Genomic DNA, 19,535 nt, shown 5'->3' with positions numbered 1-19,535 from the left:
TATTCTGTTCCCCGGGTGCCATGGATGTCGATTAAGGCAGTCCCCCACACCCCTCAGATATTAAACAGCATGATCATTACACAGGTACCCCTTGTGCTGGGGACAGTAAAAGGCAACTCTAAAATGTGCAGTTTTGTCCCCCACATGTCTCAAGTTGAGGTAGCCTGCAATTGGCATGTTGACTGTAGGAATGTCCACCAGAGCTGTTGTCAAGATAATTTTATGTTAATTTCTCTACCATAAGAGACTTATTTAAATTGACTTATTTCCTTATATGAACTGTAACTCAGTAAAATCTTTGAAATTGTTGCATTTGGCGTTAATATTTTTGTTCAGTATAATTATGGAGCCTCGGCTCCCGGATGCTGTAACTGTATCGAAGCTGTGCATGGAAGTAAAGCTTGGCTACAACTTTGATACAGAATCCATACTGATGAGTGTTCAGGGAAAATAAACAGCAGACACTGCATATCCTCTTAATACTCTATACATTTTACAGTTTTATTACAATAATCATGTAGACATCATGCTCCTGCTGACGAGCAAATACAGAGGCATCCTAGCCTGTCAAATCACCAGTCAATCCTTTTTCAAAAGAATACAAAAATACAGAAAGCGAATATACACCAGATTAAACCCTTGTTCTGGAGGGTCTCCGTGTCTGCTTTTTGTAGCTCCGTCTTTAATTTGTGAACTATACATCAAATGAACTGAATGACATCACTCCAGGGTATTCCAGGGATAGTCGTCAGGCCCTGGTTAGAGCACTCATAGTCAGGGACTGATTCATTACTGAAATTGTCACATCACATTACCCTCTACCCATGTGATAGGTCAAAACATCTCAACTCATATAGACTTGCAGAGGTTCCCAAATGCCGTTAAACAATCATTTATTTCAACTTGAGGCAAAGATGATTTAGCAATGTGTTGAGTTTGCCCCTCTCTTTTCTCCTCCCATCCCTTGTGAACTACTTACCTTGGCATGCATAAACCTCTACCTTATGTACATTCACATCTTCCCCTAACCCTGCCTTGTTAAGAATGGTAACGTCTCAGATCCTTCTAACTGCTTTAGTCACAAACCCACATGTCTCATCTATAGCCTTAAAGATAGAATCCGCAGTAGGGGAAACTGCGCCACGGCTGTTTTTGTTTTGTTGACGAAGCAGAGCTGGGGAGCGTTGGGTCTCATGGTAAAAATAAATGCACTATATACATTGCTGTTCTATCTCGCGTCCAATCATGTTCGAGAGAAAAACACAGTTCATTGTTTGCAGTAACTTCTTTGTTGTTGTCATATCGCAAACGGGTGTGGCAGTTTTACCATGAATGACTCCAGCTTTAAAGTTGGAATCTGTAGTGGTGAAACTGGCAACTAGTTTGACAGAACACAGCTTTTGTTTGGATCATTCTCCCATGCGTAAGGTAGGCAACACTAGTCTTGGCAAGCTTAGCTCCAGACAAACACTAAAACCATGTGACCCAACTAACATTAGCTTACCCCCTGCACAATGTAAAGGAACTAAATTGACACAGGAACAACTGATCAATTAAATCGAATGACTTAAGTCCGGACTGGGTTGAGAACTGGACCTACTCTGCAGCCTTGCTATATACAATTTACAGGAACACATACATACACGAACCACACACACACAAATGCTCATGATGCACATCAATCGCTTAGCCCAACAGCAGCGCCATGACTCCATGTGGCTCAGGTTCCATGTTCATGGTTAGTGCACTCGTTGTCCATTGATAACAACGTCATCAAACTCCTACAGGAGGCAAACGCAGAGAACAGCAGAGTTAATATGACTCCAGTGTCACGGAGTCATATAAACCCAATAGTAACACTTACAGCCATGATGGACACTGTGTGACTTCTGAAATGTCAATAGATCTATGACAGACAAATAAAGAAGTTAATATCTGCAGTGCCAACTAGCTCCCCCAGACCACCCTCACCTCTTCACTCTCCCTCTCCTCTTCGTCTTGGGCCTGTGCGTCAGAGGCCCCTCCAGCCTTGAGCAGGGCCTGTACCTCCTTGTTGGGCCTGTGCAGGGAGCAGTAGAGGGCTGTGTGGCCTGCATAGGAGGGCTGGTCTACATTGGCTCCCCTCTGCAGCAGCAACTGCACCACCCTGGGGCTCTGGGACTCCACGGCCCAATGGAGAGGGGAACGGCCTGAGCCTGGGTCCTGGGGGTGCAGAAAGGGAGAGAGAGGCAGTGAGTGGATCATCATAACCTTTAAGTGTAATTATCTTGCTCAGCAGGTGAGGGGACCTTTAATGACTTTAATGAATGAAGTGCTGAGGCATGTTGGAACCCAGCAGGCATGGAGGACCCACCCTGTCTATATCAGTCTACTCACCCTCTGGTTAACATCAGCTCCTGCCTCAATCAGCATGCTGATTATGTCCTCCTTGCCCCTCTGTACTGCCAAATGCAGTGCACTCACCCCTAAAGGAGGGAAAGAAAGAGAGAGGGAGGGTGACATTACAAATAGAGAAACCTAAAAGGTAAAACAGGGATGATAAAGTTACGGTATGTAAAGTTTCTAACGGTACGACGACAGGCTACACGTCGTCTGGGCGATCTGTGTACCCGAGTAGTTGGTGACGTGTAGATAGTCGGTGCTCTGGCAGTTGGAGGTGATCTCTCGTACACAGTCCTGCCTCAGCTCCCTGACAGCCAAGTGCAGCGGTGTGTTCCCTCCTCTCTCCTGGAGCTCAGCACTCGCACCGCCCCACAGCAGCCCCCGCACACACTGGGACTGGTCCACTATGACAGCCAGGTGGAGGGCAGTCTGACAGAGGAAGTAAGGAGGAGGAAGAAAAGAAGTGGACATTGAAAATAGAGGAAAACACAATAGAGACAAAAAAGTACCCAAAGTAGGAGATTTGAGAGGGCCAAATAAAGAGTGAGGAGACCAATAAAATGAAAGTGGACACATGTTAATTACATGTTAATAAACCCCCCATTGGGGAACTCACTATGCTGGTGTGGCTGATCTCAGCTCAAAAGAGCAGTGTGTCCCTGTGCTTACCTGTCCCAAGTGGTTCTGGATGTCCAGGTAAGGCACCCAGCTCCTGTCCAGAGCGATCACCCCCAGTAAGTATTGTACGAAGGCCCAGTGCTCGTGGATAAGAGCCAAGTGAAGAGCCCTATGAACAAAGGAGATGTTTGAGATAACAATGACAAATAGCCAACAAACTGCTGTTCATCATGTGAATAGTAACGAGAGCCTACTCACGTGTCTCCATCCTCAGACACAAAGTGCAGTGTGTTGAGCATCTCGTCTCTCCTTTGTCTTTCCTCCTCCAGGCTCGGTGCTGCTTGCCTCCCACGGTCGTCGACTGTGTAACTGATAACTGGTTCATTCAGGTGCATGGTCCCCAGCCCCTGTGATATACTTCCCACCGTCTCATCTGTAATTGAGTCCCCTATAGCCGAGTCCAACCTCTCTCCACCACCCAGTGAACTAAAGTCCATAGGGTGCTTGTCAGTGTCATCCAGTGAGGGGTAGGAGGCCGTGTGAGGAGGGGACCTGGGCCCCCAGGTTTTGGATGTCTCATTGCTGAAAGAGTCATCCAGGCTCAACGCTGTTCCACTCAGACATTCTAGCCCACTGTCGCACCAATCATCCGGTGCAGAAGTACCCAGAGTTTGGTGTTTGTCAAGCCCGAAGCCAAGCATAGGCCGTGCATGCTGCTTTCCAGAATCGCACCTGGGCTGAATACCAGCCATTACGAATACTGTTGCTAGCTAGCTATTGTTTTTATAATAGACTATTTTGCAACAGCTGGTTAAAATCGATTGATTCTAGTAACCAGTTTGCGAAAGCAATGTAGCAGGCTAGCTGTGCTTTCAAGCTGGTAACTGATGTCCAAGCAGTTAGTTAGCTAGCTAGCACGCTAAAGGTGCTAGAGGACCAAGTCTACGAAAACAGTACAGGGCGCTGCATCTAAGCTCTAACTGATATCATCAAAGTTCATCTTTGATGGTTTTTTACGGAGTAAAATAAATATTAACGTTACCGTGCTAAATTGTTTACAGGTCAAGTCGTCTCGCGAAAGGAGATGTCCTGGGGAATTCCCAACGCCTCTCCAGCCAAGTCTGTTAGAAGGAGTAGGTCCTGTGCGCATGCGTGAAATTGCATATCGGATAGGTCCTTTATTACCGTACCACCGACAGAACAATGAGAAAAACATATTTGACTGTACTGCTGTTATGGTGAGGTCAAATCAACGTTTATTGGTCGCGTACACAGTTTAGCAGATGTTACAGCGGGTGCAGCGACATGGTTATGTTCCTAGCTCCTAACAATACAGTAAAATGTCAAACAAGTACACAAATAATAATAAACATTTAAAAAACACAACGCACACTAAGAATGATATGAACAGCAGTAGATATATTAGTGAGCTATGTCACTTTGCTTCTGGACCAGAGTCTGGAATATAAATATCACTTAGAAATGTCCTCGTGTTTGAAAGAAAAGCACATTTTTTTTTGTCCATTAAAATAACATCAAATTGATCAGAAATACAGTATAGACATTGTTAATGTTGTCAATGACTATTGTAGCTGGAAATGGCAGATTTTTTATGGAATATCTACATCACTCCTGTGTTCCAATGGCACGTTGTGTTATCTAATCCAAGTTTATAATTTTAAAAGGCTAATTGATCATTAGAAAACCCTTTTGCAATTATGTTAGCACAGCTGAAAACTGTTGTTCTGACTAAAGAAGCAATAAAACGGGCCTTATTCAGACTAGTTGAGTATCTGGAGCATCAGCATTTGTGGGTTCAATTATTAGGCTCAAAATAGCCAGAAACAAATAACTTTCTTCTGAAACTCGTCAGTCTATTCTTGTTCTGAGAAATTAAGGCTATTCCATGCGAGAAATTGCCAAGAAACTAAAGATCTCGTACAACGCTGTGTACTACTCCCTTCATTGAACAGCGCAAACTGGCTCTAACCAGAATAGAACGAGGAGTGGGAGGCCCTGGTGCACAACTGAGCAAGAGGACAAGTACATTAGAGTGTCTAGTTTGAGAAACAGACACCTCACAAGTCCTCAGCTGGCAGCTTCATTAAATAGTACCTGCAAAACACCAGTCTCAACGTCAACAGTGAAAAGGTGACTCCGGGATGCTGGCCTTCTAGGCAGAGTTGCAAAGAAAAAGCCATATCTCGGAATGGCCAATAAAAAGAAAAGATTAAGATGGGCAAAAGAACACAGACACTGGACAGAGGAACTCTACCTAGAAGGCCAGCATCCCGGAGTCGTCTCTTCACTGTTGATGTTGAGACAGGTGTTTTGCGGGTACTATTTAAAACTTCTTCGGGATCGGTGTCCCATCCATGGGACGGTTGAGCTAACGTAGGCTAATGCGATTAGCATGAGGTTGTAAGTAACAAGAACATTTCCCAGGATATACACATGTCTGATATTGGCAGAAAGCTTAAATTCTTGTTGATCTAACTGCACTGTCCAATTTACAGTAGCAATTACAGTGAAATAATACCATGCTATTGTTTGAGGAGAGTGCACAATTTTGAACATAAAAAGTTATTGATAAACAAATTAGGCATGTTGTGGCAGTGTTGATTAAAAAAATAAATAACAGAAATGCAATGGTTCATTGGATCACTCTAAAACTTTGCACATACATTGCTGCCATCTAGTGGCCAAAATGTATATTGTACCTGGGCTGGAATAATACATTGTGGCCTTTCTCTTGCATTTCAAAGATGGCGGTACAAAAAATAATACAAATACAAATACATCTTTTACCAGATATATTGTGTTATATTCTCCTACATTCCAAGAGAAGCCAGACTTCCACCAAAAATGTCTCAATTAAAAAACATAAAATAATATGTCTTTGGTCTCTGTGTTTCATAATTTTCCTTCAATTCGCAAGAGGCTGAATGTATCTCACAGGAGAAAGCATCTGTCTATCTACGTGTATGCCATCTATCTGAAGCGATCTGAACTCCGTTGACAGAAAAAGTATCACAAATGTGCCAATCAGCGTTGAGCTAAACCAAGCGAGCTCAACTGTGAATGGTTCTGGCGCACCCAAAAAAATAATCAAGGGAAAACAGTTTGGATTTGGCGTCACTCCTATCAAATCCCATTGAGAGCATATGTCATTGACAGAAAAATCTTGAATTGTTGCATCTCGTTGTGTTGGGCCTTTCCTAAATTAGCCATGGATGGAGATAGGGATTTCGACTTCTGGTTTTACTTAATTCTCCGTACCGGCCAATGATTATAACAGCGATTCTGATCCAACCATTAATTCATACATTGTTGTGCCCCTGGCCTGAGAGGATGGAAGTTCAATATGTAGCTAGATGTAGAAGGCTAATGTTAACTAGCTAACATTGCCCATGAATGAAAGGGCTTGGCTTCCCCAGGGATTTGACCCATGCACCACTACTGATGGCCTGGAGATAGAAGCTGTTTATCAGTCTCTCGGTCTCAGCTTTGATGCACCTGTACTGTCTCCACCTTTTAGATGGTAGTAGGGTGAACAGGCCGTGGCTCTGGTGGCTGAGGTCCTTGATGATCTTCTTGGCCTTCCTGTGACACCGGGTGCTGTAGATGTCCTGGAGGGCAGGCAGTGTGCCCCCGATGATGCGTTGGGCTGACCGCACTACTCTCTGGAGATCCCTCGGGTTGCGGGCGGTGCACTTGCTGTAACATGAGGTAATACAGCCTGACAGGATGCTCTTGATGGTGCATCTGTAGAAGTTTGTGAAGGGCCAGGACACATTTCGTCAGCCTCCTGAGGTTGAAGAGGCTCTGTTTTGCCTTCTTCAATGTGCTGTCAGTATGAAGGGACCATTTCATATCATCAGTGATGTGCAAAAGTTTTTGCCCCTCTCCACTGCAGATAATACATTATTAATACAAATTTGGGCATCATTCATCTCAATCAATACATGACTTACTTTACATAACGATTGCTGGGTTTGCTCGGAAAACCTGCTTTATGTTGCATAGGTGTCTGTCTTTTGAAGAGCACAATTATCAAAATGGTATTGATCCTTGATATCACCATCAATTCGTTTGATGACATTCCCTGTAATAATCACTAAACGAACAAAGATAATTTGCAGTAGAAAATAGCACTTGAAGTCAAATATGCATTTCATGAGGATACACGGGGTGGCGCCAGAGACCTATACGAAAACCATGTTTTGGTTTCCTCTTTGTCATCTGTAAGCAAAAGGAACATTAACAAAGGTTATCAAGGACAAACAAAGCTCTATTTTATAGGATTCATTAGCAACTAATTCGCTGCATGAAATAATGGTATGAGACGTTCCAAAGATAGGCTAAAACATTTCAGAGAAGTAAAATACATTTCTGAAAAAAGTCAAAAGGAAATGGAGCGATGAAAGAGGCTACACGACATGTCATGCTTTTGTGTGAAAAGGATATTCAAAGAAACTGAACAGGAATAACTAAATGTCAGGGAATTAAGAGGGTTGTTTGAAGGTGAGGTGTGTGTGTGTGTGTGTGTGTGTGCACGTGCTTGTGTGTGTGTGTGCACGCACTTGCATGCGTGTGTGAGAGGGAGGCACTTAATTATAATACCTTACCGCACTCTCTCCTCCAGTATCACCATCCAAAAGAAGTGAAATAGAGAGAGAGAGAAAACATGGTCAGCCTCCATCCATGTATTGATTTGGAAGGTGGATGTGCTTGTGTGGTGGTATGGAGTTAGAGATGGGAGGGAAGGGGTTAATAAAACACCTGGCCAAGTACATTCATTTCAGCAAGCTAGTGGCCCATGGAAAAGTATGTGCTGTGTAGGGATGTAACTAGCGTAAACCCCACCATTAGTTCAGCATAGCAGAGTAGCATGTGGCTATGCCAAAGCTGTGCTGCTGCAGATGAACATGTGGATGATTCGCATGGGAGCTGAGCTCAGTCTGGGGGTCCTGCTCTGTACACTATGTGAGGAGGGGAGAGGAGGCACTCCTAGAGGAGGCTCAGGATTTGGGCTGATGGGGGAGGAAGAGGGTGGGAGGAGGTAGAGGAGGTGGAGAGATCACCACTCTACACTACAGCAGCTCGGGCCCGGATCCACAAGGTGGCAAAAGGAAACTTGTGTCCCCTCTAGTTTTATGCCCCTATATTAAAAAAGCAGAGTGACAGGTTAGCAGAGTGTGCCTGGTGTGTGTAGGGGGGCTATGGAAAGCTTAGGTTTGACTCCTTTGGGTTTCCATACATTTTCTACAAAAAAAGTATCATCTGTGGTATGCTAAATTAATAACGTGATACCCCTCTGTCTTTAATATTTGATTTTGATTTATAAGGGTGGAGTCAAGTTTACCATTGTAGCAGCTTCACTCAACATGCCTAACCACTACAGTGTTTAGTTCGTTTCTTAGCTAGCTGTAAAAACCATTAGCTTTATTAGCCTATTTAGCTAGCTCGGACCTAACAATGGATAACATAAATTGGCTTCGCCAAAGTACCCAAACAAAGTCAAAGGAGAAGGGGACACCTGGTTACTGGTGTCAGTGGATGTTAAAAGTTGTGACAGTATTGTGAAGTTCTAGTATGTGGTGGACAGTACAGTAGGCCAGGAGGACAGAGGAGAAGAAACTGAGTGTAAAAGACTGTTCTTGGATGCTGTCATTGTTGAAATGTCGGAACGATTCAGAGAACACAACAGCCAACTGGTGGAGGCCCTGTGTGCCCTTGACCCAGAGAGCCATTACTTTCTAGATGTTAAAAAGGGGAAACCACCGCTGGATCTAAGCAAAACCGATTTGGTGGAAGCGTAGTGTGTAGGGCGCTGTCCATGGTGCTGATAGAGTGCAGGGGAGATTTCGAACAAACCTGTCACTTCTTTGTCAAAAGCACTCAATGGTCTCTGCATTTAAACGTTTATGTTTATTGTGGTATAGAATGATATAAGTAGAATTCAATATAATTCCAATGTTCTTAATTCCAAATGATGCCCCTGGGTAAAGCTACATATGGGTATGTTTCATCATAGAAATAGATAATTCTATTATTGTTTTCTTGGTACCCGATTGGTTTGAGTTGTTGTAAATGGAACTGTACGTATTAGAAACGTGTTCATGGTAGGCTGGCGTTGCTTAAATGATTACGTAGGTCAAATTTGATCCACAGAAGTTACTGAAGCCATAAGCGGCTTGATTTTCCATGTTTGAAGCAGGCCTGTGCATGGCTGCATCTCACTGTAGGAGGTTGTAGGATATGTTTTGGTTATTTCCATCTCCAACTGTTTGATTACTGTTAATGTAACTAGCGTAAATATAGATTGTGTCATGCCTTTATCCATCTGATATTTTGTTTACTCTGCCTACTTGGTGCCACTGTTTTGTTCTGTTCACATTAATTCGTTCGCATTCGCAGTTTTGTCGGTATTCTAAACTGTTGTTCAGTGTTTTTGTTTGCATGCATGAATAATTAGGCTACTACTTTCAGCATTTAGTTTGCATTATTTTGGTAAGTGGTATCAAATGGTAAGTGGTATCAAATGGTATCAATTGCATCAAACACATAGTTTCCATGTGCTTTAGTGTGTAGGACGCTGTCCAATGTGCTGATGCAGTGCAGCAGAGATAGGCTACAGATTTCGTGTCAACCTGTCACTTCAAAAGCAAACATTCAATGGTCTCAGAGTCTCAGCATTTGAACTTTATGTTTATTGTGGTATATACGCAGAATTCAATATAATTCCAATGCAAGAACCCCCCCAAAATTGTGCCCCTTCATCGATTTCAACTGCCCCCTTAAGTCACTTTATTCTGGTGCCGGGTCTGCAGCAGCTCTCTGAAAAGTGCTGACCTGCGCTCTTCTGTGGACATTCTTCAATGCTGGCAGCAGCACAAGAATCCCCTCGTCCATTCACCCCTTCTCCATCCCACCTCAAATTCCCTTTCCCAGGTCAGAGTGGTGATCTCATATACAGTCATTGGATTATCTTATTAGGAAAAATTGTGAGGTTAAGTAAGCTTTCTGCCTATCTTAACAGATGTACGAACAGACTTTGGACACATCTACTCATTCAAGGGTTTTTCTTTCTATTGTAGAATAATAGTGAAGATAAAAACTATGAACTATGAAATAACACATATGGAATCATGTAGTAACCAAAAAAAGTCTTACACAAATTAAAATATATTTTATATTTGAGATTCTTCAAAGTAGCCACCCTTTGCCTTGATGACAGCTTTGCACACTCTTGGCATTTTCTCAAACAGCTTCACCTGGAATGTCTTGAAGGAGTTCCCACATATGCTGAGCACTTAATGGCGGCTTTTCCTTCACTCTGCGGTCCAACTCATCCCAAACCATCTCAATTAGGTTAAGGTTGGGTGATTGTGGAGGCCAGGTCATCTGATGCAGCACTCGATCACTCTCCATCTTGGTCAAATAGCCCTTACACAGCCTGGAGGTGTGTTGGGTCATTGTCCTGTTGAAAACAAATGATAGTCACACTAAGCTGTCAGAGCAGCTCACAGATCACTACACCTGTGCATAGTTCATCTGTAAATAGCCCATACAATCTACCTCATCCCCATACTGTATTTATTTATTTATTTATCTTTCTCCTTTGCACCCCAGTATCTCTACTTGCACATTCATCTTCTGCACATCCTACCATTCCAGTGTTTAATTGCTATATTGTAATTACTTAGCCACCATGGCCAATTTATTGCCTTACCTCTGTTATCCTACCTAATTTGCACATGCTGTATATAGATTTTTCTACTGTATTATTGATTGTATGTTTGTTTATTCCATGTGTAACTCTGTGTTGTTGTATGTGTCGAACTGCTTTGCTTTATCTTGGCCAGGTCGCAGTTGCAATTGAGAACTTGTTCTCAACTAGCCTACCTGGTTAAATAAAGGTCCAATAAATACATTTTAAAAAGTGCAAACCAGATGGGATGGCGTATTGTTACACAATGCTGTGGTAGCCATGCTGGTTAAGTGTGCCTTGAATTCTAAATAAATCACAGACAGTGTCATCAGCAAAGCACCCCCAAACCATCACAACTCCTCCTCCGTGCTTCACGGTGGGAACCACACAATGCGGAGATCATCCATTCACCTATGCTGCGTCTCTCAAAGACAGGGCGGTTGGAACCAAAAATCAGAAATTTGGACTAATCAGACCTTAGGACAGATTTCCACTGATCTAATGTCCATTGCTCATGTTTCTTGGCCCAAGCAAGTCTCTTCTTATTATTGGTGTCTTTTAGTAGTGGTTTCTTTGCAGCAATTCAACCATGAAGGCCTGATTCACACAGTCTCTTCTGAACAGTTTATGTTGAGATGTGTCTGTTACTTGAACTCGGTGAAGCATTTATTTGGGCTGCAATTTCTGAGGCTGGTAACTCTAATGAACTTATCCTCTGCAGCAGAGGGAACTATGGGTCTTCCTTTCCTGTGGCGGTCCTCATGAGAGCCGGTTTCATCATAACGCTTGATGGTTTTTGCGACAGCACCTTCAAAGTTCTTGTCATTTTCCGCATTGACTGACCTTCGTGTCTTAAAGTAATGATGGACGGTCATTTCTCTTTGCTTATTTGAGCTGTTCTTGCCATAATATGGACTTGGTCTTTTACCAAATATGATTGGCTCAAATGCATTAAGAAGGAAAGAAATTCCACAAATGAACTTTTAAGAAGGCACACCTGTTAATTGAAATGCATTCCAGGTAACTACCTCATGAAGCTGGTTGAGAGAATGCCAAGAGTGTGCAAAGCTGTCATCAAGGCAAAGGTTAGCTACTTTGAAGAATCTCAAATATAAAATATATTTTTGATTTGTTTGAAACATTTTTGGTTACTACATGATTCCGTATGTGTTGTTTCATAGTTTTGAAGTCTTCACTATTATTCTTCAATGTAGAAAATAGTAAAAATAAAGAAAAACCATTGAACGAGTAGGTGTGTCCAAACTTTTGACTGGTACTATATGTGCTCCTACTGTAACTGACTCTCCGCTGCTCAGGCCTTCTGTCTTTTGATTCATTTAGGCACTAGAAGACATTAAAATAACTCTCCAGATGTTCCTTAAATCAAGCATGGAGGAAGGGAGACAGCAGGTTATTTAGGGAATCAGGACAGTACCTGTAAAACCTAATATTTTTTGGGGGGTTATCTATGAGAATTACAGCTGTAGTGTCTTATTGAATAGCTGCCAAGCTGTGTTATCTGTTTACTTGGGGAGCTGGCCTGGTAAAAGAGTGTTTAAACCTGCCAATGGCTCTTTCCTCTGGCTCTAAATCATAGCCCTGGGAGATGGACTGCCTGGAGGGGTGTGCAGCTCTCGGCATCTGCTAGACACACGGATCAGAGAGTAGACCTGGGTCAAGGGTATAGAAATGTAATCCATGGACTCTACAATATTTATATTATCAAGGCACTGAGATAGATGTCTTCCACATGTCATAGAAGGCAGTCCAGGAATTCAACGGTTAATCCAAGCTCTGTATAGCTGTTGGCATATGGTGACAGGAAAATGGTGTTCACATCTTTAATACATAAGGGTACCAGTGTATCATTCGATAATAGAATGCACACCCAAGCAGTTTTGAAAAACGAAGAATCAGCAGAAACGAGCCATGACTGCTCTGATCATCAAGCTAGTAGTCAATCTCTAAGCACAAAGTAATAAGGGAGACTGTTCTGTGCTGTTCTGTTCTGCACATAGCCCGTCAGTATTAAATACACGGGCAATTTATTTATTCGCTGTAAAGGCTGTATTGGGCTTTCACCAGAAGATTATGTTCACCTAATTAACTAGAGTCATTAAAACTAGACTCATTAAGGAAGAAGGTGTGTGTGTGTGTGTGTGTGTGTGTGTGTGTGTGTGTGTGTGTGTGTGTGTGTGTGTGTGTGTGTGTGTGTGTGTGTGTGTGTGTGTGTGTGTGTGTGTGTGTGTGTGTGGGGGTTGTGTATAGTATGTATGAGTGTTTGTGTTAGAATGGCTGATCATTAGGCAAGAGAATGATGTGTGTGTGTGTGTGTTGGGGGGGTGTATAGTATGTATGAGTGTTTGTGTTAGAAAGGCTGATCATTAGGCAAGAGAATGATGTGAGTGTGTGTGTGTGTGTGGGGGGGGTTGTAGCAATCAATGCATTTTTAAAGCCGGATGTCTTCATTTTATGAGCTGACCAACAATGACTGTATTAAGGGGCACTGACCTGTCTAACTGTATGTTTTGTGTCATTGAAGCCACTAATGAACACACGGCTGGTGGTATACAGATGTGCAGCTAGCTTGTGCAGCTCCTCCATGTTTGTCCTGGATTCCCTGTGACGTGAAGTCATGTAGTGATGTCAGAGATGTCAGGGCAATGTGACAAACATTAACCCTTCTTCTCCAGACGATCACTGTGATGAATGTCAAAGCACACCCCTGGCACTCTCTGCCATTCACTGTAACACTCCCTCTTTCTCTCCCTCTCCCTGCCTTCTTCTCTTCCTCTCTCTCTGCCTCTTTCACTCCCCCCCCCTGCCTTCTTCTCTCACTCTCTCTCTTGCCCCTCAAACACCAGCCTTGTGTCTCCACCAGCTTCTCCTTTGCCCTGGCTGTCTCCATCCAACCCTCCTTCCTTCCAAACCTGACAATACAGTTTTCTTTTCTGTCTTTAATTTTATTTATCTCTCAATCTCCCTCTCTCTCATTCTCTCACTAGATTTTAATGTTTCATATGCAATCTTTGGCTGACTTTATAGTCCAATTATCCTCCAAGTTGAACGAAAGCTGACTGATCCTCTTGTGAAGAAGTACCATTTCAGATATCAAACGTTACTAATTTAAAATGTCACACATCTTGGCTAATAATAACACTTCATGGTCTACTCTAAAATATGAATGACAACCATGACCATCACTCTTTCTACATTCTCTCTGACATACTGGGATAATAGAATACGGACACCGTGGGGGGGGGGGGGGGGAGTGGGGGATGTTATAAAATATCACTTTATTAGGACCACACCCTAAAACCGATGATTAGATAAGATGATCATGGTTAAATTAGCATTTGAACCACAGAAATGGTTTGATACCATTAACCGTCCTATCTCAAGATTTTATTGGAGACAGGAAAAGGCCAGGATTAAACTTTAGAAATTGCAACACGGTAAACTCAAAGGTTGATTAGGAGCACCAGATTTCAAAAATATTATTTGACCTTTCAAATTACTACCATAGCCAAATGTCTCAATTATCCGAGTGCAAACTCACCTTCCTGGATTGAAATAGAAGATTCCTATCTAAAACCACTTAAGACGTGCCTTATATTTCCCAATCTGTAAAAAAAGTGATTAGGCTAAACTGGAAAAGCAGATTGAATGTTTCAACCAAACACTGGCTTAACCTACTGTCTGAACCTGGCCTCCCTGGAGAGATCTACCTTCAGCTAACAAACTGAAGGACTTTAACCCAATCTGGGAAACATTCCTATCCTACATTGCCCTCAGAAACCCCAGACAACGTCAAGTATGGCACCTCCTACCTAGTTCACAGCCCTATGCTAACCAGCAGCTTATCCACCAGTCTTGTTTAGGCCGGTCCTGTCCTGTCTTGTCCTGTTCCTCCTGTCCTGTCTTGTCCTGTTCCTCCTGTCCTGTCTTGTCCTGTTCCTCCTGTCCTGTCTTGTCCTGTTCCTCCTGTCCTGTCTTGTCCTGTTCCTCCTGTCCTGTCTTGTCCTGTTCCTCCTGTCCTGTCTTGTCCTGTTCCTCCTGTCCTGTCTTGTGTTTACCCCCACCCTGGTAATTAAACAACCTGTGACTATGTCTGAGTATCTTTAGTTGTTTTGTCTTGGTATGTTTGGTTTTGAATATTGTATTGTCTGTTATTTGTGACTTATTAGTCCTCGTAAACAGTCTATAAAAAATGCTTATTTTCTTTAAGAAGTTATGGCATACATTTAATTTCCTAACAGGAATGGAATTCTGCAATCAGTCAATGCCATCACACCTGTACTCTTGTACAAAGCACTGATGAAATGTGGGCTACATTGCATGTACTGTATGTATTCCATGTACACAGGTATCTGCTGTCAGCACTAAACCTAATGAAGACTTTGAAACATTGTAATCTGTATCAGTGCAGCAGGAAACACTGTATGGAGCAGTGAACAGTGAGTCAGTATTCATTTATGTTGATTGTGGACAATGGTGGTGGTGGTGGTGGTGTGTGTGCCCTCCTATGGCCTCTTGGAGCTAATAAAGGTCTCCACTAAGTAATCCACCCCAGTGGAAATCATCTGAGCTGAAGCCAACATATGGTTCCTCAGTTTTATTTCTCCATCGCCTGCCCATGCATATTCTATCAGACAGCATGCCGTGCGCCAGCCTGTTTCATAATGGAGACTTTGCAAGGCAAGATGGTGTGTGTTTTTGTTTTATGTCATCCGTTCACTGTAAATCAGATTTCATATTCCATGTACAAGTCACGTAAAATGGCTTCCCAATATCCTTATAGTTGGATGCGCCCCAAAACATGCTGGGTTGTTTTGATGACCCAGCTGCTGGGTTGCAGGCGTTGGATCACTTACAGCAGTTGGGTTGTTTTCTTTAAAAAGAGAATGGTTTGGTTGTTGAGGCTGGGTTATTAATGAGTTATTGAGATATGACCCAGCAGTTCAGAACAGAAGACTGGGAGTGTGGCTAAGTAGGGGCGTGGCTTTCAGATTGTTATTTTCGGCCAACCATGAGAGTAAATGCCATTCTGGTTAATCTGTTCGGTTATATTGTTAAAGGAAAATTCCATCCAAAAAGTATATTTTGTTATTTGTTTCATTAGTTCATTGTTGATAGTCCCAAAATGTTTAGTTTGTCAGCAATCAAGTTTTCAAGATATGTAACTTTCAGAATACAGAAATACAGCCGGTATATGTTAAGGTGGAACACTGACAGTTTAGTAGCTTTAATGAAGTTTACAAATATGTAAGAGTTCCTTAAAAGCCTATGCAAATCTCAATGTTGGGATAGTTACCACTTTGTTACAATATGTAAATAATTATGTTATTAATGTTACATTAAAATATGTAATGTGTTGATTTTTTAAATGAAAATTGAAATGGCAATGCACCAACGTATCATGATGTACAGGAAAGGCATTTACTCTACCAGTGATTACAAATAACAATGTGAAAGCCACGCCCCTAATAAGACATGCCTCCTGAAATAACCAATGGAATGGCATTGACTCAAACTAATCAAATCAAATTTTATTTGTCACATGTGCCAAATACAACAGACTTTACAGTGAAATGCTTACTTACAAGCCCTTAAACCACAAAGCAGTTTTAATAAAATACCTAAAAAAGTAAGAGATAAGAAAACAAATAATTTAGGAGCAGCAGTAACTAACAATAGCGAGGCTATATACAGGTAATTATGTACATGCAGGTAGGGTTATTAAAGTGGCTATGCATAGATAATAACAGACCTACTATATTTATTTCTCAACTAATATGAAGCACATTGCTTATCTTTACAACAGGAGTATAGCCTACCTGGCTGGCATGAAAATGAACCACGGGAAAAGCGGTCCTCCATTTGCTATTGAAGTGCATAGATGACATGTCTTTTTTCCCCTGACCCTGTTTCGAGACAGGTGCATGATAATGGTCCATGCTATAGAGCGCGCAGCACTCAGGGAAAAGGGCACAATGCAGCATTCCGGGCCAAGGGCACAGCGGCAACTGGCCACAAAAGGCATGGATTTTTTGGGGGGGTGCATTATGGCCACACAAAGGGGATGCCAGCGTGAAATTCAAGGCAGTATCAAGTGTTTGTCGAATTCTGAATGAGAGACTGATGTAGTGTGCTCATGCCTTTCAAGCTGATTTTTTTAGTTACATTAATAACTCTAAATTAAGCATATAGGAGTACCTATATACCTATTCCTTTGTTAACCGCTCAACAAAGAATAGCCCCATGTGCTCACTCCCTCAAATCTTTTAGGGAAAATATCCTTTCTATTTTATTCAGCTTTGTTCATTTGTATTCTTCATACTATGAAATAATGTCACGGAATTCTAAGCAAATCTTGTCTGCTAAATGAACTAGTGTAGCAGAGTATGTTATTCTGTTCTTCTGAAATAGACGACATTTTCTTCATATCATGCTTCTTTAGACCCATCTAAAATAAATCATGGATTTATTGTGAAAGTGTAGGCTATATTACACAGATTTATTAGACTTTTTAAAATGTAGAGGTCTGCATCAGTGTCTTGTAGGCTATATGTGGAGGTGCTAAATGTGTTTATGTTAATTAACGGTAAATTATCGTAAGACCGACAGTTATTTGCTTGACAATCACCGGCTGAAGACATTTCGTGACCGCCACAGCCCTATGAGGGAGGATGATCATTTTCTTATTTCTATCACAGCACATTAGATGACTGTCATTCATATTCCATTCACGCAGTTCAATGTAACATCAATAGGTTTAGGCTACTACATGATACTTGAATTTTCCCTATACCTATCACGAGGTTGCTACAACCTAGCCTATGAATGAAAGTTTACAAAGTAGGTGCACAGGTTCGAGAGAAAATTTGGTGACTGTGACACATTCAATACCGCCGTGCACACTCTTTCCTGCATCTAGCTGTTTAAAAAAGTAGCAGTGAAACCTTTATTTAACTAGGCAAGTCAGTTAAGAACCAAATCTTATTTACAATGACAGCCTACACCGGACACCGCTGGGCCAATTGTACGCTGCCCTATGGGACTCCCAATCACAGCCAGTTGTGATACAGCCTGGATTCGAACCAGGGTGTCTGTTGTGAGGCCTCAAGCACTGAGATCCAGTGCCTTGGACTGCTACGCCACTCGGGAGCCCAATGGGTGTAATCATTAGTCCAACAGTTGCGAACAAGAGTTTCTGTTGGACAAATTCAGGTTTATCCCCGTTTGCTTCCGTTTAAGATTTTGTTTCAACAGAAACAGAGGAATGAATATCAAATTCAATATTATTTATCACATATCGTGAAATCCTTACTTACAAGCCCTTAACCAAACAATGCAGTTTTAAGAAAAAGAAGAGTTAATAAAATATTTCCAAAACAAAGGAAAGAATAAAAGTAACAAGATAAAATAACAATAACAAGGCTATATACAGGGGGTACCGGTACCAAGTCAATGTGCGGGGGTACAGGTTAGTCGAGGTAATTGAGGCAATATGTACATGTAGGTAGGGGTAAAGTGACTATGCATAGACAATAAACAGCGAGTAGCAGCAACGTAAAAAAAAGGGGGGATGGTCAATGCAAATAGTCCGGGTAGACATTTAACTATTTGCAGTCTTACAGCTTTCGGTAGAAGCTGTTAAGGAGCCTTTTGGACCTAGACTTGGTACTCGGGTACCAGTTGCCGTGCGGTCGCAGAAAGAACAGTTTATGACTTGGGTGGCTGAAGTCTTTAAAAAAAATTAGGCCCTTCCTCTGACACTGCCTAGTATAGAGGTCCTCGATGGCAGGAAGCTGGGCCCTAGTGATGTACTGGGCCGTACACATTACCCTCTATAGCGCCTTATGGTCGGATGCCGAGCAGTTGCCATACCAGGCTGTGATGCAATCAGTCAGGATGCTCTTGATGGTGCAGCTGTAGAACTTTTTGAGGATCTGGGGACCCATGCCAAATATTTTCAGTCTCCTGAGAGGGAATAGGCATTGTCGTGCCCTCTTCATGACTCTCTTGGTGTGTTTGGACCATGATAGTTTGTTGGTGATGTGGACACCAAGGAACTTGAAGCTCTCGATCCGCTCCCCTTACAACCCTGAGGATGTTAATGGGGGCATGTTCAGCCCTCCTTTTCCTGTAGTCCATGATCAGCTCCTTTGTCTTGCTCACTTTGAGGGAGAGGTTCTTGTCCTGGCACTACACTGCCAGGTCTCTGACCTCCTCCTTATAGGCTGTCTCATTGTTGTCGGTGATCAGGCCTACCACGTTGTGTCGTCTGCAAACTTAATGATGCTGTTGGAGTTGTGCTTGGCCACGCAGTCGTGGGTGAACAGGGAATACAGGAGGGGCTAAGCATGCACCCCTGAGTGGCCCCCATGATTAGTCCCAAGGTCTTGTACACATGCAAACACAGTTCACTTTCATAGCAGCCATGTACAAACAGCATGATCACATAATTCCTTCTCGCAACTACGTGCTTTCCTCCTCTCACCTTTCCCCTTCGCGTGTGGACTTTAGTGCACAACAAATCAGCTGTCTGTGACCAGAAAAAACCTTTCCAAGCCAAACCTTCATATCATAACCGCTACATCGTTGTCACCATAATAGCTAACGTCATAGTCAGCATAGCTCCTAGAACTAACGTGTTACCAAACCCACTACAATCATGCAGTACACTGTAAAGTCAGCAAGCAGTTTAGCAGTTACACCAGCGGGTCCCGGGGGCAATAAATAAAAATAAATAAAAGCTTACCTTGACTTGGAAGAATTCTAGTGTTGGATACCATAGCCAGCTAGCTAACCTAGCATC

The 19,535-nt window shown here is 42.5% G+C and overlaps 1 protein-coding gene across 1 annotated transcript; it reads right to left on the bottom strand.

Annotated features, from left to right (window-relative positions):
* Positions 1-471: 471 nt before the first annotated feature.
* LOC115135786 (NF-kappa-B inhibitor alpha-like) lies at positions 472-4,144 on the bottom strand. The gene is made up of 6 exons (XM_029670867.2): positions 3,259-4,144; positions 3,052-3,169; positions 2,610-2,811; positions 2,377-2,465; positions 1,972-2,202; positions 472-1,781 (listed from the first exon to the last, which is right to left on the bottom strand). The coding sequence occupies exons 1-6, from the start codon at positions 3,750-3,752 to the stop codon at positions 1,740-1,742; spliced, it is 1,176 nt and encodes a 391-aa protein (XP_029526727.1). The 5' UTR covers positions 3,753-4,144; the 3' UTR covers positions 472-1,739.
* Positions 4,145-19,535: the final 15,391 nt, after the last annotated feature.

This window comes from Oncorhynchus nerka, linkage group LG10, assembly GCF_034236695.1.
Source record: "Oncorhynchus nerka isolate Pitt River linkage group LG10, Oner_Uvic_2.0, whole genome shotgun sequence".
NCBI lineage: Eukaryota > Metazoa > Chordata > Actinopteri > Salmoniformes > Salmonidae > Oncorhynchus > Oncorhynchus nerka.
This window is presented reverse-complemented; position numbering and strand designations above follow the sequence as displayed.